At 41.4% G+C, this 23,951-nt stretch overlaps 1 protein-coding gene across 1 annotated transcript; it reads right to left on the bottom strand.

Annotated features, from left to right (window-relative positions):
* Window positions 1–9,270: 9,270 nt before the first annotated feature.
* ankef1a (ankyrin repeat and EF-hand domain containing 1a) lies at window positions 9,271–23,849 on the bottom strand. The gene is made up of 11 exons (XM_055044349.1): window positions 23,034–23,849; window positions 20,462–20,669; window positions 19,829–19,990; window positions 17,620–17,819; window positions 17,374–17,523; window positions 16,894–17,017; window positions 15,761–16,586; window positions 14,435–14,661; window positions 14,143–14,210; window positions 9,738–9,893; window positions 9,271–9,605 (listed from the first exon to the last, which is right to left on the bottom strand). The coding sequence occupies exons 2-11, from the start codon at window positions 20,649–20,651 to the stop codon at window positions 9,414–9,416; spliced, it is 2,295 nt and encodes a 764-aa protein (XP_054900324.1). The 5' UTR covers window positions 20,652–20,669; window positions 23,034–23,849; the 3' UTR covers window positions 9,271–9,413.
* Window positions 23,850–23,951: the final 102 nt, after the last annotated feature.

A 23,951-nucleotide genomic window follows, 5' to 3' on the forward strand; every position in this document is an offset into this window, starting at 1 on the left:
ATCTCTCTGAAGGGATTTGAGATGGCGATGAATGATAAGAAATCTTACCTTTGACCCCTCCAAACATTTTTCTCGTCATTGACACCAAACGGGTCAATCTCTGATAATCTTGGCATCTGCAGCTGATTAGAATTCACTCCAGAAGCCTTTTCCACGATGATTCAATCCACACTTTTGTTTCATCGATTTTAACTGAGTTCCTCTGACTTTCCCTCCGTTTTGATAATTAGGACAAACCAATGAGGGCAGTGAAACAAATCCTTTTTGTACTGCCAGACTGAAACTAGCTACTGGAATGAGTCATTATTACTAACAGGAAATTAACAGGCCATGGCCTTGCCAAAGTAAAAGCTCCGTTTTCTGTTTTTCATTGGGAACACACCAAACCTTGGATTAATCTTGGTGTAGCACTGCCAGAACTTTTCCTCTTCCCACCTTAAGGACCCCTGGGTCTTCTTCCCCGGTCTCACCACTAGGATCTTATTGGCTCTCCTCATCATGCAACACACACACCCCTCCTGCTCCTCCTCAGTGTGTCTTTCTCCTCTTCATCATCTGCTGCACTCACAGGGTGTGGATCAGCACTCTGTGCCCCCAGGTCCCCTTCCACTTTAATCTCTACCTCGGCCCACTTCCTCCCCGCCCTTTCATCCTCCTCTGTATCATTAATGTGTCACGCCACGCCCAATATGTAGGAGTGTGTGTGTTTTAGCATTTCACACCTTTTAAGACCTCGTATTTCTATCCTAACATGGTCGTTGAATCGATTTCCATTCATTATTCAGTCGTTTCTATACCCCTACCATAACAGTTACGCTAATCCTAACTATAACCAATACATGGCTGCCCCTAAACTTAATCAATAAATTGGTCAATCAAGTTTATTTGCACAGCACATTTCAGCAACAAGGCAGTTCAAAGTGCTTTACATCATAAAAACACAAAAATTAGAAGCCATAAAAACAACATAGAGTCAACAATTGAGAAACCAGAGACAAACATTACATTTTGAAGATCATCAAGATGATCAATACACATTGCATACGTCGATCAATGATCCTTTCAGTAAGCAGCCCTAACCAGTTGGGCTTTTAGACCAGATTTAAAGCAAGTCAGGATTCTAACCGTGACCCTAAATTTAATTCACACCTTCGTCCAAAACCTAAAACCTGACCCAAAAACAACACGTCTTATTATGGGGCCAAAGCCTTGGGCCCCATAAGGACCAGTGGATCCTCACAAAGTGATATTTGTTGTAAAATATCATGTGGGTACGTGTGTTTGTATGTAGGGCTAATCAAAGTGTGATGCAAATGTTTCACCTCAGCAGAGCAAAGACCAGCTCCCAGTGTCTTCCACCTGCATGTTGCTATGGAAACTGGGTATCCTCTGTACGTCACGCGCGCCCATGTTTGGTCTGGTTTCCTGCTCCTCTCTGTCAGTCACCCCCTCTTTTCTGTTTCCCTCGCCGTGATTTATGGCGCACGTCTCTCCTCCACTGTCTGTGGTTTGAGGCACAAACATCTGGAGAGCTCCAGTCAAACTGCACATCGTCTCCTCTGGGTTACACTGTTGGAGGGTGTTTGCTGTGTTCAACTGTAAAGTGTAAAGGACACCATATGAACGGCGTTGGCAAAACAATCAGATAGCAAAAACTTCCGACCAGTGTTGGTATACAGTTCAAACGGATGTGCTAGTATGAATTAGCATAAGCAGCTCAAGTTCAGTCAGACTGGATGGAGAGTGTTTGCAAACCAAGTTGAAAGTCGTGCCACAGACCAGGATGGACTGGACTTATACTGGGCCATTTCAACACGTCAATATAAGTGGTGGGACTCGATTTAAAATGTTAATTAAGTCCATTGCAGGACCTGTAATTAATCAATGCCATTCAATCAAAAACTAGATATTGACAAAATAAGCAGCATTTTCAATTCAGAAATTCTTCTTGCTGCTAAGTTACAGAATAAATCCGATTGGTGCAAAGTGCTGACCATTCATGAATCTTCTTTAGAAATGCACTGTGGATGTTGACGGTAGCGTTGGGGACGTCTGTGCTGCTGCTACATGTTTAGCATCAAGATGCTACTTTAGGCATGAATCTCTTATCTGATAGGCAAACTCAGATCAGTGGTCTATGTCATGAGTTGGCAAATCTCAGAGTTCTCTCCAATGAATTGTCACTGGTTGACATCTTGGGGCAAAGGAGAAGAGTTAGAATGAATAAGTAGGGAGAAGGAGCAGACAATATCTACACACACTCTCTGTATGAGTCTATCACAATTAGGAGTGATGGCTTGTCAGGTTTTGCCAAAGACAAAAGATAAATCCTACAATCGCTAAAATCTGACACTATTCCATGTTTGTTTACATTTCATGAAGAAGGAAATTGCACTCAGTGTCTTCTTAAGAGGTTTTTATGTCAGTTCCTTCAGTACTTGTTGGTAAAGCGTCACTAGAGGTGAGAGGATTAATAGGTCTTCCAAAGGGTTTCGTTGGTTTGATACATCCCAGTGTGAAAGAGAACAGCCGGTGAAAATCTAACAAATGTTGCAATTTTGGTCCCCAGTCGACTTGAGTCTACCGGACTATTGGGTGTGAAAACCTCCTAAAGGTTTTTGTGAAAAGAAACCTGACTAATAATCAGGGGAGGAGTGGTCATCCAGCAACTCCTTAAACTCACAGCAGGCTAAAGTTCTGCAACCTAAATTTGGGGTTTCACTGGTGGGAACCTGTGGCTCAGAGAAAAGGTCACACCCACACACACTCCAGAACCATGGCAACGGCTCAGGGTTCCCCTGTGATCCTGACCTGTCTGCTGTGTTCCTCTGTTTGCTCATGAAAACAAACCTCTGTAGACTGTAAAACCATCCAGCCACTTAACTGCATTGGAAACAATTACTGCGGAAAGACTTTAGTGCCATAAACAGAGCTGTGTTCACCGTGAAACCCTTGGACAACTTGTGCCCAAGGTTGCCAGATTGGTTTTGGACAGCGGGGCGCCAGGCGTCAGGATCAGGTCCAAGCTGGAGGTCGCATTAGAATGATGGCCGACGGAAACGCAATCAGGCAGAGACAGACGGCTCACTCTCTATTTAGATTGCAATTAAGAGGGAGAGAAATGAGATCTATTGGGGGACTGAGAGAGACGGCCGTGGACCAGACGGACCCTCCTCTCGTTTCCTACCTTCTCCCTTTCGATCGATTCTGTGGCGCAGCAGCAATAGCAGCAGAATTACAAAAGTGAAAATCCCCTCTGCTTCGGCTTCTGCAGAGGGAATTACACCCATCCGACATCTATCAATCTCCCCAACATGATCGGCTCTGCTTTTCACCCTTTCCTCAGTCAAAGTGAGTTTAGTGTATGCGGACTCTCCCTCGATTAGCATTTGTGGACTCTCCTTCAATGTTTATCATCCACAAGCTGTTCGAGAACAGAACCGTCGCCTACGTTTGTTGGCCCATCTTAACCCTGCAGCCTCTCTTCCCTGCACACGATAGCATCAGGAGTTCATGAATATTCAGCGACGCTTCAGTCTGGCTGTTTGTTTTCTCCCGTAGAATCTCGCGTCCCTCCCAGGCACAGAACGCTGCCGTCCTGGATGATGCATCCTCACCGTGAAGTGGGACAAATCCGTCACAATAAGAGAGAAACGCAGAGCTTTGAGGGAAATGGTAGTTTGGGAAGCAACGAATAGCTACAAACCCTCATTCTGGGTCTAAGCAGCATCTTTTCCCAAATAATGTAATTTTTTGCTTCCTTAATAGGAAAAGCATAGCTTTAAAAAATTCTTTTGATAACCCCCACTTCATGACATTGCTGACTAAGCATTTTATAGTTGAATAAATCCCCCCAAATAAGGAGAGGGAAAGAAAAGAGTCATTTAGCCACTAGGGGCGCAGTAATACATTTACCTCACAAGACAAAATGACTGTCTTTAGTTCATAGGAAGGAGGTTACATTTTAGCTCCACTTTCTGGAAAAAATGATCAATCCCAGTTTGTTTGTTTTTACTTTAGAAGCTGAGTAAAGTTTCATAAATGACAAAATTAGTTTTAAAGAATCTGGAATCAGAGTAAGGCGGAACTATCTGCATTTCTCTATGGAGCTAAACTGGGGCCATAATGTTTCTTTTAAAAAGAAAAAAAGAGTAAAAAAAAGAAAGTAAAGAAACTAAAAAAATATATTTATAAACTGAAAAAAATGTTTTAAACTGAAAAAAATAACTTGAATCTGAACAGTAGTTTCAGATATACTTTTTTTTCAGATTCAAATCTATATTTTCAGTTTCAATTTTTATTTTCCTTTCAATAAACTATAGCACCAATTTTGTCCCATACATCTTACCAAACACTAAAAATGTGAAAAGGACTTGATTTTTGAGGCAGGCTAGTCAAAGTTTGGGCTTTAATTTCATTGAGTTGCTGTAGTATGACCTAAAACAAATTATTCCTGCTTGAAATTTCTCCAATGTTGCTCAGTTAAAACTACTGTAAAGAAGAGTGGGGAGAAGAAAAGGCAAAAATTCCTCTTCAGAGACACAGCTGCAGCAGCTACTGCAGACAGTTTGCAGGTTTGATTTGGATTACACTTTCCCTTTACTGAAACAATCCTTAATATGAAATTAGTTTGACGTGTGAGGGTAACAAAAAAAAAAAGCAAAACAGTGGCAATTTCCTTTAATCGCATTCTAAAAATAAACAATATCAACCTTCAGCCGTGCAAAAAAAAAAAAAAGAAAAAGAAAAAACACATTAAGCTCATCAACAGTTTTGCAATTAGCAACCTGCTAAGCAGAGAAAACCAGGAGAAACGTGCAGCTGCAATCGATCCTGTGAGATAATAATCCTGTCGGCTTCTGGTTTCTTTCCCAGGCTGCTCCGTTTGCTGCCCGGCGATATCGGCCTCAGCATGAAATTCTAATCAATATCTTTATATTAAACATTCCAGGCCTGCGGAAAATTAGAACCAACAGCTCAGAAAGATAAAAGGACCTATGGAAACTGCTCTTCACTCTGACACAATTATTTCGGTTACACACACACACACACCCACCCACCCACCCACCCACCCACACACAAACACACACACACACACACACACACACACAACACACACACACACGCACACACACACACACACACACACACACACACACACACACACATACACACACACACACACATGCAAACATGCACTTTATGAAGAGTTTCACTCTTTCAGGTGTGTTGTGTGAGCATTTTGGGGAATATTGGTGCGCATGTATCTTCCTGCAGTCACATGCATCATTGGGAGCAGAGTTAAAGCAGCCGACTTCATCAATAATGCATGTCACAGCAGCATCAGGACAGTGGCACTATTGTTTAGCTCTGCACAGCTTTACCGCACAGTGCCACTGGGTTTACAGTCATCAGCTCCGACTCCGTCTCTGCAAGGCGGCGTTTCATGTTAGGAGCATAGTTTCTGCAGAGCAACTCAGAGTTAAGAAGTTACATTAAACCTGTGATTTAAAAGACATGCTTCAAAAAGTCAGGATGTGCTATATGGCCCTTGTAGATAGGAGAAAAAGAGGAGTAACTTTTCACGGAAATTTTAAGAGTAATTTCAGAAAAAACGAGGACAATTCTGAACTCCGAAAAGTTGGAAAAATGCCAAAAAAACGCAGATATTTTGAGATTAATCAAAAAAAAGATTCTAGAAAAAAACACACAAACATGCACATTTCTGACATACCCAGCCCACCAGGTCATGTCTGCACATGTGCGGTTTAACAATAGACACCAGCGATTTCAGTTACTTTTCAGACAAACAAACAAAAAAGAAAGAAAAAGAAAATTAGCCAAAATCTGTGTGTCCATCTTTTTTGAACATCAGTGATCGACTGGAAAACTGCAATTGGTGCGAAAATAATAATATAATAATAATAATAATAATAATAATAATAATAATAATAATAATAATAATGGCTCTGTCAAAGCCTATACCGAAATCCAGTTGTGGAGTATGACAGGACTTAAAACATCACCAGACATCCTATTTTACAAAAAGAAAGAAAGAAAGACTAAACTAGTCACTCTCTATAGAGTAGAAACATCCTCTAATAATCCGGTTTGGTCTGACAACTACATTTTTCTAAAGAACATGACCAAGCAGGCCTGAATACAAATGCGCTGCATATTTAACAAAAACTGCAAAGCATCATCTTCTCCCTTTCGCTTCAGAATAATTCACTGCTCCGTATTGATCTCTCAGACAGCTCAGTGCCAATAAAACCCATATCAATTCTGACAAAATTAAAATAAAAACCTCCAATAAAGCTCTGGAGGAGTAAATACATTTCCTGGCTTGTTTGTTATTGTGGATTTTTATGTCTGTCTACTGTAGCATGTGACATGCAGAATTTGTGTGTGAAAGCTTTGTGGCTTCAGGATGTTTTTTTAAAATTATTATTATTTTTATTTTATTAGATTACATGCATGTGCGAGCACATCTGCGTCTCGGGTTTGAGCGAGCTTTACGTGAGCGGCAGTCAACGGGGAATGTTGCCGAGGAGGCTCGGTCACATTCGGTGCTGGTTTTGGGAGGCCGAGGGTGAGAAGTGCTGAGTAAGCGGAGCGGGGCCAGAGAGAGGAGACCGCAGTGCTGCTGGCTGCAGCACACGTCGATAGGAGCTCAGACTGACAGGGGGAAGGGGGAAAAAAACAAAACCCAAACCAACTCTAAAACAATAATAAAAATAAATGTCCTCAATAAGTCAATGCATATTCCACTTCATTCACAAATTCAGTCCCACGAGCCTCTACAATCACACAGACACTTCAAAATATCACTCAGGATTTGCTGTTTGAGGGTATTTCTGTTGACAGTGATCACGTATTTTTCTTTTTTGTTGTTGTTGTTGCTGTGAACTGACCCACATCTCTTTGTGGCGTGTGCTCCAACAGCAACACACCCAGCAGACCGCCGAGCCCAGATACTGCATGACCATATAAGCCTGAGCCCACGCCCTGACGGACTCACTGCGTCACAGCTGGAGCCGGCAGCCAGCCTTGTTTACTCCCTCTAACCCGTGTGGCCACTGATCGCACCAGAAAAGCCCTCATCTTCTCACTCCCCGCCTCTCATTCCTCCATCCTGCTCCCTCGCCATCAGCCCCCGACCCCGTCTCGCTCGCATCGTGAACGGCCCTGCTGGGCTTTCAGGTTTCTCTGTTATATGTGGGTTTGTCTTCTTCATGTCGTCTCTCTCTCTCTCTGTCTTCACATCCTTTTTATGTATATTTGAATAATTCTCAGCATACATTTCAGACCTCAGAGCTGCCTGCCTCCACCTCCTCTGCCAGTGCTTTTTTTTTTTTTTGTTATATAACCGTGTCCCTGTGGACCTTGAAGACACTGCTAACTAATTTTATTTTACGACAGTGCTGCTGCTGATGATGAATGTGCCTCAGCGTGCTGTTTATAACAGGAAATTGCAGTGTTTTCTGAGCTTATTTATTTCACAAAATATAGCCTGAGGCAAACGTGACGCAAAAGAGTGGAGCTGCATTCTTTCCCATCTTACAGGAAGAGCTCAGGCTTAGATCTCATGCTGCAGATGTCAATTTATTTATCAATTTTTATATTACAGCCATCAAGAGTGTTGCATGTGAGAGCAGCTAAAACTCATGGCTGCCATTTTGATCTCTTTCTGTGCTAGAAGAGAGAGCTCCTTCCAAGTTCTTTCCTCTGTTCTTTTTTTTTTTTTAATTACCAGCCTTAAACAACCAAAACCTTATGTGGCTAGATTTGACAAACAGCACCACCTGCCGGCCACCACGTGAAAGTTCAGGAAGAAAAGCGTCAAAGCTGCTGCTATTTATGTACGTGACGAATCTGCGTCTCTGAAAAAAAATAGATGAAAATGAAATAATAAGTAAAGATTTAAACTCCATTAGGAATTAACTTTAAGAGATACATAGATGTAGATGGAGTTTATTTCCAGGGGAAAAATAATAATAATAATAATAACAACAAAAGTTCTGGGAATAATCTCAGAACATTTTTGAGTTTCAAAGGTAGAACATATTTGACTTTTGAGACGCTTACATTTTTGTGTTTTTTTTTCCAAGAAACTTTCTGAAACTGTGAAGAGTTTTTTGTCTAATTTTCAACTTTTATACCTCAGAAATATATATATATATATATATATATATATATATATATATATATATATATATATATATATATATATATATATATATATTTTTTTTATTTTTTTTTTCTACAACATCAGAACCACTTGGTGGAAAATGACTCGTTTAATCTCTTCACCAGCCCCCCCATGGCGTCATCATACCACTTTAACTGAGTGCTCGGAGGTGCGGACATTTACCAATGCAAAAATTAATTCGCGAGGTGACGTTAGCGTGTACGACGTCACACACACGTCATACTTCTCCTTCTTCGTGTGACGTCACCGCAGTGAAACGCTGCGTATCTGGGATGTTGGCACTCGAGAGCTGAATTGACGTCAAGGACACGAGGCGACAGCTAACAGTTACGAAGTCGGAATTCAACATGGCGGCGCCCGGGTACCTAGTTTTGAAGTCCCTGTGACGTGACAAACGTCATTGAAATTCATTTCCTACAGGCGAACACGTAATGCAATGCGCTCTTACGTTTGTGTCCAGTAAAACATGCGGTTCTCTTCAGACAACAGAACCAGAACAGAATCTGGTTTCAGCTTACATGGTGAAAAGCGATGGCCTCTACGCTCTACTCCATATTGAAGGTTTGGACCCTCTGGAAACCGCTTTGAAGTTTCACATTTTGACCCAACCCGCGAACCTGGCGTAATGCGTCATTTCGACGTAGCGGAAGAAGCCTACAGCTTAAAATCCACGTCATTAGAGGAATGACGTGGATTTCTCGCTGATTGGCCCGGTAGGAAATGTACCGGAAGAATCTCAGTCAACGCGAGAGCAACACGTGCCCATAATTAATATGGCGGATCTTAAGCTGCTTTGGAAAGAACTTTGAGAAAAAACAAGCTGCGACAAGCTAGCAGCGACATACTCCAATATACATAGCAATTCTTCCTTACTCACCTTTTCTTGTAATACTACGGAACAATTTTGCATTCTTTGCTATTTGTGGCCAAACTGGAAACTGATACCAGAAGAGCAAGTCCTAAAATCGAAACGAAAAAGACAAACAGTCCCTTCATTTAGACATAAGAGGAAAGAACCTTTTATTTTCACTTGATTACTCTCATTATCTGCATGGCTTTATATTTGATTCAGTTGTTGGTAAAAAAAAAAACAAAAAAACAACAACTGCTGAATGTCGTTTTTCATATTAGCTGTCAAAAACAATAATAATAACAATAATAATAAGGCAACGATGATGACAACATAAGCAGAGTAACATAATTAGGAGACTTGTCTCTGTCTCTGGCTTTCCTCCAGTTTGGTCTTTGGCTTGGTTATCTCCAGGATCCTTCTCTGGAAGCGCTGGCTGAAAGGGATCAACAAGTCGTCGAAGTCCACCTCCAGGGTTATGCGACTCTTCCGACTTGCTATGTTTGACATCAGCTGGCTGGTGGTGGGCGGTTCACCCCAAATCTGAAACAAACAAACAAACAAACAAAATAAACTATCAGAGTTGGAGTTTTCAGGGAACAACAGAAGTCATAATGTAGTCGATATTTAGCTGTTATATACAAGGTTGTTTAGCGTCGGTGTAACCAAACGTACTGTTTTTGGCACAAAGCTAATATCTGCTGTGTTGGTTTGTCCTGCGGTGATCCTGCTGTTATGGAGGACGATGCTTTTGGAGTTCTTCTGTGTGGGCGTCCTCCCTGATGTCCCAGTCAAAGTCTTTCTCCGCACAGCACTCCCTGCAGCAGCCACCTAAAGGCAATGACCAAGAACTGACGTAAAGAGCAGCAAGAGGAATGAGATCAATGGAGCAGAAATATCACAAATTAACCAAATATTCACAGTACCTATGAAAAAAGTCTTCATTCTCTTCCATGTTTTACCTTTCTTTTTTTAAATTGCTTTTTACAAATCAATTTTCAGCAACTAAATGTAGCTTTTTGACTAAAGACTATTGTGAGACTACTGAGTCCAATTGGAGGGACCTTTGTTGAATCAGGTCAGTGACATCAATTGGGGTGAACATTTATGGAATTGCTTAAACTCACATCTTTTTATTTAGTTGTCATCTTTTGCACAAAAGTTTTCACTTTGACGTTAAAAGTATGTTTGCAAAAAATATTATATTCTACTTAGAAAAGCCAAATGCTGTTGACCAGGATTAATTTGTAAAAGCAATTCGAGGGTAAAACATCCAAAGGAGTGAATAGTTTTCATAGGCACTGAAGATCAGACACACAGGATGTTTGCATTTTTCAGGACAAAATGTGATTTAAGAAAGTTAACCAGGTAAAGTAGAAAGGGAAAAAAATAAAACATCTTTGGTAATATTTAGAGGTGGGCATTACTTACAGTTTATTGAGGTAAAGTACTTACAAGATTTTGGGTTATTATTGTAACAATAAATTCCAATTATTGTTTAAAACCCCCCTAAAGCTGTCTGTGTTGTCAGGATGTAGAGAATACAGACAGGATTGTCTGGACTGTTAACGCCAGACTACTGGACTATTGTTCATTTGTTAACGTAACAATTTTTCTAAATCGCTTGTGCAATAATTGTGGATCAATAAATTCGAAAATATGATTGAATTCAGTCACTGTGTCAATTTTAGAGGTATAAATCACATTTCTTTATGTCTCATTTGTGTTTGTAGGCCTGTAACTCCTGTTGACGCACAGTCACAGCCATGCAATTACCTTCTTATTGTCACTTTTTTAGTTATCATAAAACATTCTGATAAAAATAAGTCCATATTGCCCGCCCCTCGTTATATTTCCACTACACAAAGGTGCCGATTAATGTCTGAGAAAATGTGTTAATATCTTTGAAAAGATAAAAACAAAAAAAAATCAAAAGTTAAAGAAGAAAATAAAAAATGAAAGAGCAAATCGTGCTGAAAAAGACAAATCAGTGAGTAAAACTAGGCACAAAAATGATACAATAAAAATATAAATGAAAGACTAAGGACTCAAGTTTAAACTCAGGGTAGTTCGAGTTATAGAAACACTACGGGATTATTTATGGAGGCCGGCGCTAAACCCAGCTTTTCTTGCCTGAAGATGAAGAGAATTAATAGATGCACTCTCTTCCAGTTCGGCGAGCTGAAGGCTGTTTATCTGCAGCCGTATTTTAGCTAGGCCTGGCCTCAGATGATTTGCATCGTCTCCACTGGGTCCCTGTGTCAGCTACTCATCTACTCCAAAGTAAATCACCTGTGAAAGCCCCTCGCCGTGGCTCTGATTCTCTAACAGTCAACATGGCATTCAACTCTGAGGAAATAAAGTGCAGGATGCAGGTGTGGAGCAGCTCCGTAGACGGTGCACTTCATCAAATTAAGAGCATTTTCCAAATAAACACTTATTTCATAAAGAGACACTTTTAATAGATTCAGTAACCAGAAAGGTGAACTTATTTACGTGTAGCCATAGTGGTGCAGACCAAAAAAAGTGAACTCTGATCCGCCTGAAAACCCTGGTGAATGCATATAGGAAGGCCAAGTGGACCGGAGATCACTCCACGAGCAGGAAGTGGACGATACCGCCGGGCATTCTGGGTAAATACTGGGTGAAGCGCACCAGCTGAAATGGTAACAAATGTTGCAACTTTGGTGCCCAATCGAAAGGAGCCTACCAAACAATCAGGTGTGAAAACACAGTGAGTATGAGCATGGCGATGGAAGTTGCACAAACAACAGAGGCAGCCGCAGCAATCTGGGGGTTATAAAGCAAAGACAATTCAAGTGTTTGGAGGGGATTCCCAAAGTGGACTGAGGCTGGAGTCTGAGATTCATCCATCTGCAGTCCTGAAGCATCACTTATAAAACGCTGTGTGAAATAACTCTACACGAGTTTCTCATTTACGCTGAATTACTGTATAATTTACTATATATGCACTTATTTCTCCTTAGCGAGAGTTTAAATCTAATCCTTCATGAATAAATCAGTTCATCTTGAATTATTTAAAACCACCTAGAAAAATCTCAAAATGGTGTCAGTATCAGTAACAACATCGAAGGAGTAACCTTAGAAACTCAGCTGTGTGGAACATTTACTGGACATGCAGGACCACTTAGCAGAAACGACTCTAAAAACATAACATGAAGTCCCCTCTGGAAGAAACGCATGCAGGTGTATATTTTTAAAGATCTAGTTTTACTTGATTGTGCAGGCACATGATTGAAGTGTTGATAAGCAGACCGCAGATCATGCTAACAGGCTGAGAGCTAGAATTACACCGTGATGAGAAACAGACGACGGACATTCCCGTCTGTCCAACATTTCTACTACATTTCCGAGGTTTCTTCTGGATTTTTAAACTTTTGACACGCCAAGGAAGAGTTCTTCTCTTTTATTGCACCAACTGCTGCCAGTGCTGGCCACGTGAATTTAAAAAGAAAAAGCTAATGTATTAAAATTCCCCTTTCCATGATCTGTAGGTTATTTTTTTTTTACAACAAAGTGATTTAAAACAAAACAAATGTAACACAGAAAAGGTCTCAATAGGAGAAAGTTGTACAGTTTCTATTCTTTTTGGCTGAATTCTTTCTGTTCTTAGTAAACAGTTTTAGTCTATTCTCAGCAATGACAAGAACTTTCTTCAACAATACATTTATTTATTGCTAAACAATAAATGTAGTGCAATGAAAGACTTGACCAATTTTGGGATTGTTGTACTTCCATTAACAATTGTGTGCACATTTTTGTCGAAATTCTGTTAATATCAAAAGAACACTTGTGGTGTCTCCATTAAATAAGAAATTAACTTAAAGTCACATGTGAATAAGCTTGTTCACATGATTAGTCAACAAGGATCATAATAGAGATGGATGTCCAGCAACCAATCACAGGAGACTTGGGCGTCTTATTCCGGCGTTGGAGCAACAAGCCCCATGTCCTTGGGAGCGGGTATGTATACTGCGATTCAGGGAAATTTGGAGTCGATCATTTTACAGAACAGCTACGGATTCAACATGTTGGAATAACACACAGCTTTTCATGAATGGAGCGACGCGGTGAGCGCCCTGGTGGAGCCGTCTGGACATTGTCCAAAAACAACAAAAACAAACCACCGTCCTACCACTTCCTGTCATCTACTTTGACATTTCCGCCAGTAGTTAACGTCCGGTTGACGATCACGAGACTCGTGTGTCTTCACTGCAGTCTTGCGAAACACAATCCACCTCATCCTAACGCAAAAAAGCTTTTATTGATAAAGTTCAAGTTTTTTTTCGAAAATGGTGCGTCCCCGATCAGAGACTTTTTGTGATTTCAATTTGGTCAGTTTTATCTGGTGTGTGTTTTCCTCTGACAGAGGATCAGGATGTTCTCACACACATACAAATCATCAGCTGCTGGTTATTCATCGCTTCAGTGTTAACCTCTCACCACCTCTAGCTCTGTAGATTTCCTTGTTTCCTCATGTTTCCCCACTTCCTTTGCTCACATCTTCCTTTGTGACACTCCTACCTGAAATCCTTCCTCTCTACCACCGGCTCAACAGGAGACTGGAGGAATCCATGACTGGCAACCTAAAGACTCCTCTTCTTCCTCAACTTTCTTCATCACCAGCAACTTCCAAACCTGACCAGTCCACCCTCCTAAACTCTCCACTCTCCCTTCCCTTTCAAATACATCAGATACAGGTTTGGGATGACCTTACTTAAAACGCTATCATATAAATAGAGGTGCACCAATCTGATATTAACATACGTATAAGTCCTGATATAAAAAAAAAAAATCTAGCTCAAGTTTCAGTTACAAAGTCCCTGATTCATAAGGCCAGATGGATCTATTCCGTCTAATTCTATGCTTTGTGTTCTGAGAGATGTCAAACTCAATTATTTATTTCTACTTTACTCTTTGAACGAACACACACAAAGCGTCAGTGTCACACATCAAAAGTTTCATGCAGAAAGTTTTTAATGTAAGCCGCGGTCAAACGGCAGGGCTACTTTTTAGCAGGTTTAAGTTTTACTTTTTTGGGGTCTGGGAGAGCATTCACCTTTTCCTGGACCAGGCTCTCTATATCGGTTTCTCCAAAGTGTCTGGCCACATCAAGGCAGGTCACTCCTGGAAGAAAAATCGAGGCCAAGATGAATGAATGCAGTTATCGTTGTTTTCATTTTTCTGTAGAGCTTCTGAGCAGTAAGGGGCGCTCTTAATAACAAGCAGATTTCTTTCTTATTCCTACTGCTGTTTTCACTTGTGTTGATGCACAGTGATAAGATCTATAAATTCAAACCTAAGTTTAAAATAAAAAGCGAAACCGTTTTAATGTTCAGACTGCGTCGTACCTTTCTTGGTCTCTGAATCGACTTTGGCCCCGGCATTGATGAGAAATTCCACGCAGGAGAAGCTGGAGCTCTCGATGGCTCTCATGAGCGGCGTGCCGTCGTTGAGGGCCTTTGCGTTGACGTTGGCCCCGGCATTCACCAAAAGCTCCACGATTTCCAAATATCCCCCGTTGGCCGCGTGGTGGAGCGCCGTCCAGAAGAACTGGTCGCATATGTTCACATCAGCCCTGTGGGACGCAAGGTGGGAGTTGGAGTTGTTCAGTGAGACCTCATTACTTACTGAGAAGATGCTGCATGTCGGATAGAACGTTGCTTTCTGATAGTTCTTAAATCGCTGATTTCACTTCAAAATACACTGTTGCCGTACCAAAACCTTCCAGATCTCCCAGGTCTTCTGGTTCTGGTTCTGCTCTGCATCCCCAGAACCAGAAAGCAGACATTCAGCTTCCATGCAGCACTGATCTGGAATAAACTTCCAGAAAACTGCAAAGATGCTGAAACACTGAGTTCCTTTACAGCTGCAGTATGTAACTTTTATTGAAAAAAAAAAGTTTTTCACATATTTACTAAACTTATCATTCTGTCGTCACAGTGTAACAAAAGACAGATGTGAAAAAAATCCAGATACTCTGCCTCCGCCCACTAGTCACTGCAGAAATACACCACCCAGTCAGAAACAGCCAATCAGAGGCAGCGGGAGGGTCTTAGTGCTATTAATCACTCTTGTGTACATGCCGCTAACACCCTCCCCCTTTCTCTCTGCTGGTTCATCATAACATAGCCTGGCATGAATGCTAAGGCCAGTTACCATGGCCACCAATGACAGGGATACACAGTTTTATTGAAATAGTAAGATGTTTTTCCAACATAGTGACAGTTATAACAAATATGAAAAATAAAAACACATTTGTGTCAAAGTCACATACTGCAGCTTTAAGTCAAGACTTAAGACCCACCTGTTTAGTTTGCTTTGATTAGTAGTAACTGGAACATTGATGAACATATTTGACGGGTATTTGCTTGACGATTTCGATGATGGCATTTGACAAAATGTAAAGTTTAATGCATTTTGTATGGTGCCTTTATGACTTAAAGCACTCTGGACTACCTTTTTGCCGGAATGTAACACACAAATAATCTTGACTTGACTTTGACTCTTGTAACCATTAGTAGAAATTACCAGTGAAAAACAAATACAGAGCTTTTTAACAGTATTTGTACATACAACATATTTTCTTGGGGTTTTGTGTGACATTGTTTTGGGGTGTGTCTCAACACTGACAAGCCTGGACTGGAAACATCTGGATGCCGGGTGTGGCTACTCACCCCTTTTCTAGAAGGTACTTGACCAACTCGCAGTTGCCGCTGATGCATGCCTCCATCAGCGGGGTCTTGTAAAATTCATCCTGAGTGTCCACAGGTACGCCGTCGTTGAAGGCGAGGTCCAGAGACTCCAAATCTCCGTTCCTCACACAGTAGTTCATGTTGATGTAAACTTTGTTTGGCTTCTCTATGTACCACCATGAGTCGTTGACTATGGGGTGAACCGGCGGGTGCTCGTCGTCGAAGCGGCGAACGTCTGTCAAGTTGTGGTACTTCTCAATCATAAAGTTAGGCGGGCCGCCATCAGGCCGTCGGGGCTTGAGCTCCGGCACAAGGGTGCAAATGGGTATGGGAAGGACAAATGGGCCTTTCTTCTTCTTCTTCATCTTAGGCCCCTTTTCTTTCTTCTTCTTCTGAGTCGTGTACACAGTGAGACGGAAGGGTTTCTTGATGTACTTGGTGCCTTTGATGAAGTCATTCACGTTGATCAGGCCCTCTCCCTTCTTGTCATGTGCTGAGAAGACCATCTCCACTTGGTCTGGTTCAACCGGAGCGCCCAGGTTCTCTAACACAGACTTGAAGGTTTCTAAATTAGCAAAGCCAAATTGTTCCTTAAAGGCTTCCACTAATTCAGCCTGGTACTCGTTTGACCAATCGTGAAAGATCAGGGCCCAGAGATCTGACGTCATGCCGCCACCAGTGGATTTTTTGGTTTTCCCAAATGCCCTCTCTGCTTTCTTCAGCTCCTTGATCGCTGCCTTGAGTCCGCAGTCTTTGGCAATCTGACGTGCCAGCAAACCTTCCTTGTTCTTCACTTTGGGGTTACAACCTGAACACAGAGCACACTTCTATGAAAAAAACAACAACAACAAAAAAAACCCACTTGATCGCATTACCTAATTTAATTCAGGTCTGCATTCTGCTCTGTTTGATTTAATTTCCTGCCTCCACATGCGTCAAAGCAGAGATATAAGCTTGCAATGCTAACACACAAAAGAGCTATTCTTCATTCTGTAACCAAAATCCTCAAAGCTCCGGAGGACACGTCCAGAGACCTAACATCTCTTCCAGAGATGAACAAATACTTTGGGTGATTGAAACTGAAACTGGAGACGCTTTGCAATGTCGCGGCTTACCTCTCTGAGCAAGGAACTTGCAGGACGGGACACTGCCTGCGGCGGCAGCGTAGTGTAAGGGCGTAGAGCTTTCCTTGTTAATCACACTCATATCTGCTGCAAATCCTGACAGCACCATGATTACCTGAAGGATGGGAAACATCGCAGTTACGTGTTATGGATTGTCCAAACCTAAATTACCTAAAATGAGATTCTGGTTCTGGTGTTTAATAGGACTGAAGTGCCAAGACAATTATCAAATATAAATACAATTTATCATTCTCATAATTTATTCATTTTTTTAAAAAGCCATTCCGCAGGACGAGTTCCACTAACCAGGAAAAACAATTATTTTATTTATAATCAAAAGCAATAGTGTGTGAGAGTCTACAATGTCTTTTCAATATTGGGACTAATGCAGATACCGACATCGGATCAGTGCGTCTTGGACTGCAACCCAACAAAAAGCGAAAATGAGAGAAAAAGTTCTAGTTACCACACCTCAAAACAGCCACTCAGGGCGGCGTAGTGCACTGCGTTGTAACCGTTTTTGTCCAGGGTGTTCGGATCTCCACCTTTCCTGAGGATCTGCCGAAGAACTGGCAGGGAGCCCGTCCTGGCAGCCTCCATCAGCGCCGTCACGCCTGTTGTCTGGGCAGAAAAAAATCACACTTTAAATGGCTTTTTCTCCATTGTTTCTCAAATTGTTTCCGTCACGTTTCCGTCTTTTTTGGGGGGGTTTTCTACCTCATTGGCCGCGTTGGGGTCTGCACCAGAATCCAGCAGGGTGAGACACAAGGGGGTGCACTCATTAGCTTTCTCACACATCATGCTTAGAACGTGAACCCCGCTACTAGAGATGTTGTTGGGATCGGCCCCGTTCTTCAGCGCCTGCTCTAGGCAGCGGGCGTGGCGCTTGGTGGGGTAGCTGCAGTAGAATAGCACGCCTGAGTCACAAATGAGATAAAAAAAAATAATAAGAAGAAGCCAAAAACAAAAGTTTAAAAATGACAGAAGTATCATTTACATTTGGAATTTGACAAAAAATAAATACATCTGAGGTGGTGAGAGAGGCTGGGCGGTTCTTACTCTTTGTGTAGTTCAAGTGTTGCCAGAGCTAAATATCTATCTTCACTTTTACATTCAGATCCAATTGAGAAAAATAACCAGGTGCTAATTAAAAATAATTTAAATTTGTATTTTTTTTTTCAAACTTGTATACAATAATCAAAACTGTGTGGGGATCGAAATGCTTGAAGAGAAGCCTGGGGATGCGAGCGGAGCGTTTTGGCTGAACACGCCTCTGGGGAGCGAGCAGCGCTATCAGGTTACAGAGCAGGTTCCATATCAGAGTGTCGCTGTGACGGCTTGATCTGTAATTAGACTCACACACGCAGCCGCACGCTACGCAACAAAAACAGGACATTTTGCGGCCGTGAATTCAATGTTTGGACACAAAAGTCCAAACATTGAAGCCAACTCTCGGTAAAGCAAGAACAGCCTCAGGTTATTTGAAAGGATCCTCTGAGATTGTCTTTCTCATCAATATGTAAACACGCGTGTTCTTGAGATGTGAGCCAACATTTGCCTGACAAAACCTAAAAAGAGAGAAGAATAAAAGATAAAAATCTCCTCATTGACTACAAAATTAAAAAAATGATTATGGGTTCTCTGTGAGCCATGCAGGGTCAAATTGCCTGCCTGGATCGGAAACCACATATTTAAGTGTGGTTTCAGTGTGGTTTTATTTAATTAAATAAGAATAGCATTAAAAATGTATTTATTTCAGTAATTCAACTCATTAAGTGAAACATATTACATGGATTAATTCCACCTAGTGATGTTTTTATGCCTTTCTTCCTGTTAGTTATGATGATTTTCAGTTCACGGGTTATAAAAATGCAACGTTTAAGGTTAGAATATTACATCTGACCAACAACAAACACAAACATGTTGGCTTAATGGAAATTCTGTTTAGTACCTGTTTAAAGGTCATCTTAATCTGATTTCAATTTTCTAAATCATAATGTGAATGAAAGATTTTTTTCCCCATTTTAAGTCAGATTTACACATGGAAAACTGATTTTGCAATAGATAAAACATTGAATTATCTACGGCTACCACGAGCCGTAACTTATCAAAAACCTCTGCACCATGTTCAAAAGCAGCTCTGCACCTTGAAAACAAACTAACTGAAATAAATTCTACCTTTGTTTTTCCTTTTTTTTTTTTTTTTACATTCAGCCGTAATTTAGTCATGAAAAGAATTATTTCAACATATGCTATAGAAGCCTGGTCATTTTTCCATCTATAATTAATCCTGGAGTTTGTTGAAGGGCTCCTACAGGAGCGTCTGGGTTCTGTAGCATTTCAAATGAGCAAAATGCTTACGTCTGCACTCAGCAGTTTAATAGAAAAAAAATATTGAAATAGCCAGGGGAAAAAAAGCTAAAGTTAGCTTTCAGTGGATTAACACTACATACCCTCTGTAACGACCATAAAAGTTACCGCCGAGCCTGTTGCAGAAAGCAATTAATATATTAATAAGCAAAACTTTCCATTGTGATGATTCATATTTTACTGATGACACATCACAGTCCATTCTATTTCTGAGTTTTGGTCGCATGTGGCTTTCATTCCTATTTTTATTTACTGTGTTTGGCTGTCATGTTTTACTTTGGTTATTCCAGTTCCAATGTGAAGTGTTCTTTACATAATTAAAGGTTTTTAGTCTTTGGATTATTTCACCGTTATCAATATGTCCCTTGAAAACGGTCTTGAAATAACAATGTCATCGTCTATCGCAGTAATCACCGGGGCGATTTATCGCACAGCAAAATTTGTCATCGTGACACTTTGTGCGTTTTAAGAGCTTCCAGCTCTTCACTCGTTCTTCTGCAAACTCTCAGCCTGAATCACACCTGAACATTTCAGTCTGTTTTCACTCTCTGCCCACCTTTGCCCTGCACGTCCGTTAGGGTCATGTCAGGCTGCTTCTGGAAGAGCAGCGATAAAATCTCCTGGTTCCCCAGCTCAGCTGCGAGCATGGCGGGCGTGCGGCCCATCTTGTCTTGGACGTCAGGATGTGCTCCGAGGGAGAGGAGAAACTCAACCAGGTCTGCGAGGAGACAGAGCAACAGAGACACTCAGACGGACGTCGAAGCTGACACGCAGCGCCCGCGGAACTGTGTGCAACAGAAACCCAGGTTGCAAACACCAATGACTAACAAATAAAAAAATTATTAATTAATTAAAAATCCAGCCAGTCTGCTTCCATTTTCTGTTTGCATGAGAGCTAACATGCGTGTCACTGGCCATTCCTCCCTACCACAAACCAAACAAATCATTTAGAGTGAAGTTTCCAAGGTTTTACGCATCGACTCAAATTACCTCAGTATAATAAATACAACTTTCCTGTTACATAGAAATAGAAATGGAGCGCCGTGATCGCGCTTGAATGTTTGTTCTCATAAAACGTTGCTTCAGTTGACAAATGTTAAACCCTCACACCCGTGAAACGCAACTCGAGTTCTTGTTTGATCGAAGCGGCGAATTTACAATCAGACAGAGCGAGGATGAAGCTCCTCACCGCTGTTGTTGGCTGAAACCGCCAGGTGGAGCACCCCCAGGCCTTCCTGTGGCTCGGTGAGGTTGATGAGGTTCTTCACCCCGAGCTTCACCATCTTCTGGATCTCCTCCTTCTCTCCTTTGTGGATCCACTGCAGCAGGCGGTAGATCTGGAGGACCTGCAGACGGCCCGTTGCCACCGACCAGCTCATTCTGGCGTCCCTGAGAGCCTGATGGAGAGAGGTTTGAAAGGTGGAGGTGACGGAGGAAAAATGAAAACGCTTGGAGATTCAACATAAATGAGTTGATGTAGCGTCCCACGGCAGCACTGCTGTTATGCCGTCCTAGAATTGATTGTAAATGCAAGAGAACATACATCTGTAAGCATTTCTTTAAACAGCAAGGCAGATTTTTTATTTCTTTTTATGATATACTTAAAAATATAACTTTTTTCCCAATAAAATTGGAAATGAAATGCAGAATTTCATGTCAATACACAACAAATTTACCTCTGTGTTACCTGATAATGCCCATTAAAGCTGCAGTGTGTAACTTTTATTAAAGAAGAAAAAAAAAGCTTTTCACATATTTGTTAAAACCGTCACCATGTCATGACATCAGTATGACACGTATAATGTGTGAAAAGATTGAGCTCCAGGCCTGCCGTTGCTCGACCAAAAACAACCAATCAGAGCCAGGAGGAGGGGCTTAGCGCCGTCAATCACCCTTGTGGATAAGGAGAAAAAACTTACAGTTACAGAAAAAGCATTCAGCTATCGGTGGCCATGGTAACTAGTCTGAGAACTCACAAAATATTTGGCCATTTAGTGGGCATGATTAGCAGCATTAGGACACGCCTCCTGGCTCTGATTGGTTGTTTCTGGTTAGCACTGGAAAAAGGCAGAGGGTATGTTATGAGACAAATTTGTCTCATAACATACTGTCAACAAATGTGTAAAAAGAAAACAACCTTTTTTTATATAAAAGTTATATACCAGAGATTTGACAGGATACATGAAGTGTTTTAGAAGCTTTGGAAGATATTTCAGATTTTGAACTTCCAGTCAGCCTCAATAAACTGAACTGGAGAGAAGTCATTGTCTATAGAGTTAGTTCCCCACAATGAATCAGTTACAATATTTTATGAAGGGGAGAAAAATGTCAACAGATTCAGCAAGACGTTCAATTCAACTCAGTTTATTTATATCAATTCAGAACACGTCATCTTGAGGCACTTTTTGCAAAAAGAAGTCATTTCAGTCCAATAATATGCAAAGTCCAAGTGACTGTAGTGACCAAGTGACTTTTTAACTCAGATTGGTTAAAAAGCAGATTACGACCTGAAGCATTCACTCCTCCTGGGCAGAGCGAAAATCGCTTGCATTGTGTCGCCGACTTTGCAGCAATCCCTCATACCGAGCTTGCATGTGGCGACAGTGGGGAGGAAAACCTCCCCTTTAACTGGAAGAAAACTCCACCACAGCCAGAACCGATGATTTGTTTTGTACATCAATGTTTTGCCAGTTGAAAGAGTAATTTCTCTCTTGTTTACTTGGAAACTGTGATAATAATACAAACCAATAGAGCAGTATCTTAGGTTATTTTCTCTCAGCCGTATGTGGCGCATGTTCCTTACTATGGAGGCTGTAATTCAGACCTCTAAAGTGACAGTTACAAGATATTAGCAAAAGAAAACAATGACAGTGAATCTATCTGCATTTTATACACTCAAATGTTACAGAATCATACTCATTTAATTTGAGACAAACTTGGGAGACACCTGAGATAAAAAATCTAATTCTTTTTAAAGGAAAACTTGGAAAAGACATTACCTCAGTGCAATTTAAAAGACGAGGAATCAACAACACCTCATTGACATCAAAATACACAAATCAGCTGAAGAATAACCTTTGAACTCTTTGGCAGCATAAAAATCTGCAAATCTCAAAGTCATTTTGGTCTGGCGCAAATATCTTGAGATGTACAAGGACTAATCTGGTCCTTTGGTTTTGTAAATGAATAATATTAGTAGAAAAACAAAACTAACTTACAAGTAACTTTTCCAACAGGGCCTGTTTTTAAGTCAGTACCTCCTTGATATTGATGAGAAAGTACTTGTTCCATCGTCAGATTATTCTGCTCATAACGTGATATTTTCCCACGCTACTTGAAATACAACGTCGCGTCAGCGCTCGGGGAAACGTCTTGTTTCACCAACAGCTTACAGGAAGCGGACATGTCAACAAACATGCATGTTATTTTGAAGTCATCAGCCTGATTGACCTCAGAGTGGTGGTGGGCGTAGTGGTGTCTACTGTGTTGCTCTGCAATAAAATCATAACACGGCCCTCCTCGGCTGCTTCTGTTGACCCCAAATAATCAGATTCAAACAGACTCCTCCCAAACTTATTCCAACAATAAATCAAACGGGTTTGAGCTCTAACAGCTGCTATATATATATATATATATATATATATATATATATATATATATATATATATATATATATATATATATATATATATATATATATATATATATATATGAACAGAGTAATTAAAAAGATGGCGGCGCTAGCAGGCTCAGTGACCCACCTGTAAACAGGGCGAACAGACAGCAGACGGGTTAGCTGGTCTCTGCTGCCTCAGAAAACCTCTGTCTGCTCATCGACAAGCCACACTGGTTCCCAGTCTTCCTTCAAAAACGCTTCTATACAAACCTGAAAGCACAACCTTTCACTTGGTGTGAGGGGGGAAGGTTGTGCTTTTGTGGGGGAGGAAAACAAAGAATGCTCACCATGGCAACGTGACGCCGCACAAGCGGACTCCCCGCGAGGGGCGGAAGTAAGCGCCGGCGGGTCACGCGACAGTGAAAAAGCAGCGGGAGCAACGAGACGTTTCATTCGATGAAAAGTTTGTTTTTATTGTCCCCAAACGAACAACAGCTTCATTAAGGGTTTTCCTGGAAGAAAACCAAATCAATATGAATGTTTGTAGCTTTGACAAGAATATTTTCATGTCTCTTCACTTATAAAAACGCTCATTGATCGGTCAGCCATCCTAGCTGCCATTTTAGAACCTCAGCACCGCTTCATATCCGCTCCCCGCATCTTGTTCTGCATTCTCGCGGACCCAACTGGGCCAGGTTCGGTTACCGCTTGGTGCACACGGATCAACTGACTCAGTCCTGACTTTTGCGCGCCTGACTGGCAGAGGAACGAGAGGCCACTGAATCAGGAGATGGTAATCAAGACAACTGTGGCTCCCCGAGATGACTAATGCATGGATGACAGACAAGAGATCCCGTTTCCTCCCGGGAGTTTCTGGCTCTCTTCAAATCCTCCGGGTTGGAGCGGAAGGAGAAGATCGGCCACTCTGACCGCCAGATGTCACCAGAGAGCAAGAGAAACAGTGACCCACAGAGGTCAAGAAGAGAGAGAAAGAGAAAGAAGTACTCTGAAAAAGAAATCTCTAAGGTTGTTGTAAGAATGCTCAGTCTGAAATAAAAAATGA

This window comes from Poeciliopsis prolifica, unplaced genomic scaffold (genome assembly GCF_027474105.1).
Source record: "Poeciliopsis prolifica strain line A6 unplaced genomic scaffold, Auburn_PproV2 SCAFFOLD020, whole genome shotgun sequence".
Taxonomy (NCBI): Eukaryota; Metazoa; Chordata; class Actinopteri; order Cyprinodontiformes; family Poeciliidae; genus Poeciliopsis; species Poeciliopsis prolifica.